The sequence below is a fragment of the Osmia bicornis genome, chromosome 1 (genome assembly GCF_907164935.1).
Source record: "Osmia bicornis bicornis chromosome 1, iOsmBic2.1, whole genome shotgun sequence".
In the NCBI taxonomy this organism is placed as follows: Eukaryota; Metazoa; Arthropoda; class Insecta; order Hymenoptera; family Megachilidae; genus Osmia; species Osmia bicornis.
In genome coordinates this window covers 3,877,089-3,879,689 of record NC_060216.1, presented here as the reverse complement: position 1 = coordinate 3,879,689, position 2,601 = coordinate 3,877,089, and the positions used below count along the sequence as shown (strand labels likewise).

Here is a 2,601-nt window from a genome sequence, read left to right as displayed (position 1 = left end):
GCTAGGCCTTTGTCTGATAGTCAGTGTCCCTCAACATAGAGATTCGTTTTTGTCTATACATTATAATATTATTCCAACACACATTTATGTTTTTTTTGGGGGGATTACCTTCCTTAAGAATTTTTTGGTGGGTTTCGAAGATTTGTAATATAGTTTCATTATTTGATTCTAGATTTTTGATAGCTGTTGTTACACTTTTGGAGTCTGTGAGTTTTGGTAAGCTTTGTCGAGTGCGATCTTGAGGGCCTGATAGATGGCGCTTAGTTCAGCAGTATTGTAGCGGCGCCCTCCGTTAGTCACTAGATTTATGATGCCTTCAAGTTGGCAGTATCACGTCTAGGCTAAGCTAGTACATACGAATCTATGTTATACATATTCAATATATACAGAAGATAAAGGAACAAGGAAGTAAAAAGTATTCTCGCAACACGTGCTAGTTATTTAACCTTTTTCTGAATAACTCCGCTACATATTGGTGCCGAAACCCGCCGCATAATAAAAATGAAACCCGAGGGCAGCGAACATACGGCGGAAGTAAACGCCAGTGACTTCCGAAGCGTAAAACTTCCAACTTTCTGGAAGGATGATTCGAAGCTGTGGTTCGCCATGTTGGAGAAAGAATTCGCAGCATACGGGATAAAATCTGACGCGGTAAAGTGCGCGTCCGTTCTCCGTCATCTAGACAGTAACACGGTAAGAGTTGTGGCAGATATAATTTCAGCCCCGGACGGCGACGACTCATACAATAGGGTGAAAGAAGCCCTCATAGACAGATTAGCGTCGTCGGAAGAGACGCAACTACGCCAATTATTCAGCGGCATTGAGCTGAACGGTCGGAAACCTTCCGAACTCCTAAGGGAGATGCAACTGCTCTCTGGAACGAAGGTAAGCGGAAAAGCGTTACAAACCCTTTGGTTACAAAGACTGCCCACGCGCATCCAGGAGATCTTGGTCGTGATGGACAACGTGCCTTTGGATAAGCTGGCCATTTTGGCTGACAAGACTATAGAACGGTCTTTCTCCGAACCGGCGGCCATCGCGGAATGCGAAGCAAACATTCCCGCCAACGCATCCGCACGTGAACAAAGTGCGGAAATAGCCGCGCTCACTCGAAAATTGAGCGAACTGGAATCGTTGGTACGAAATAGTTTCAACAGACGACCCAGAAACCGCAGCCGCCCACGGTATTTTAGGGGTCGCAGTAACTCCCGCAATCGAAGTGGCGACCGAAGTTACAGGCAAGGACAACAGGACTTCTGTTATTTCCACAGGAGATTTAAAGAAAGATCCTTCAGATGCGTTCAGCCCTGTAATTGGACCGGACAGGACGCTCGCAGCAACAAGGAAAACTAAAATCGTCGCCGAAAATAGAGACGGTTATCGACGACGAGCCAAAGCAAAATCGTCTCATCATCACCGACAGAGAGACGAGAATCCCTTTCTTGATTGATACCGGCGCGGACATATCTGTGGTCCCAAACACACGCAGACGACATTGCACCCCAACAGCTTACAAACTATATGCAGCCAACGGGTCAACAATAAACACATACGGTAACAAAGCCATAATCGTATCTTTGGGTCTCCGCAGGCAATTCCCATGGAAATTCTTGATGGCTGACGTGAGTAAGGCAATCATTGGCGCAGATTTTCTCAAACATTACAATCTACTGGTCGATTTAAACAGGCGAAGGTTAGTAGATCCAAATACTACACTATTTAACACTGGTACTCTAATAAAATTAAAAACGCCAACCATATCAACCATAGATAGCAGCCATAAATACCAAACACTACTAAAAGAATTTCCAGAAATCACAAAAGCTCAAAATACAGCTGCGCCAGAACAGGAAGTCTGCCATTACATAACCACACGAGGCCCACCCATAGCTGAAAAAGCACGTCGTCTGCCACCAGACAAACTGGAAGCTGCAAAAAGGGAATTCCAATGGATGCTAAAGGAAAACATTGTACAACCATCAAAAGCCAATGGGCAAGCCCAGTGCATTTGGTACGCAAGAAATCTGGGGAGTGGAGAGTCTGCGGTGATTACCGCAGGCTGAACAACATAACTATACCAGATAAATATCCACTACCTCACATTCAGGACATCGTACAGGATTTCAGAAACGCAAAGGTATTCACTGTTATTGATCTTATGAGAGCGTACCACCAGATCCCACTCTCAGAGGAGGATCGACCGAAAACCGCAGTCATCACTCCATTTGGTCTGTACGAATACAGGGTAATGCCCTTTGGGCTGTGTAACGCGGCCCAAACCTTTCAAAGAAAGATGGACAGTGTTTTAAGAGATCTGGATTTTTGTAGATGCTATATCGACGATATAATCGTAGCTTCCAAAGACGCTCAGGAGCATGAACTACACCTCAGAACTCTATTTAGGAGGCTCCGAGAACACGGATTAACAATTAATGTAAATAAATGCCAATTTGCCAAAGATACCGTAAAATACCTAGGATGCAACGTCAGTAACGAAGGAGTGTCACCGTTGGACGAACGCGTGAAGACAATTCGCGAATACCCAAAACCCAGAACAATTAAAGATCTCAAACGGTTTTTGGGAATAATTAACTTCTACCG

At 44.7% G+C, this 2,601-nt stretch overlaps 1 protein-coding gene across 1 annotated transcript; it reads left to right on the top strand.

The window, feature by feature from the left end:
• Positions 1–501: 501 nt before the first annotated feature.
• On the top strand, positions 502–1,353 carry LOC123988193. The gene has a single exon (XM_046287355.1). The coding sequence runs from the start codon at positions 502–504 to the stop codon at positions 1,351–1,353; it is 852 nt and encodes a 283-aa protein (XP_046143311.1).
• The last annotated feature ends 1,248 nt before the right edge of the window (positions 1,354–2,601 follow it).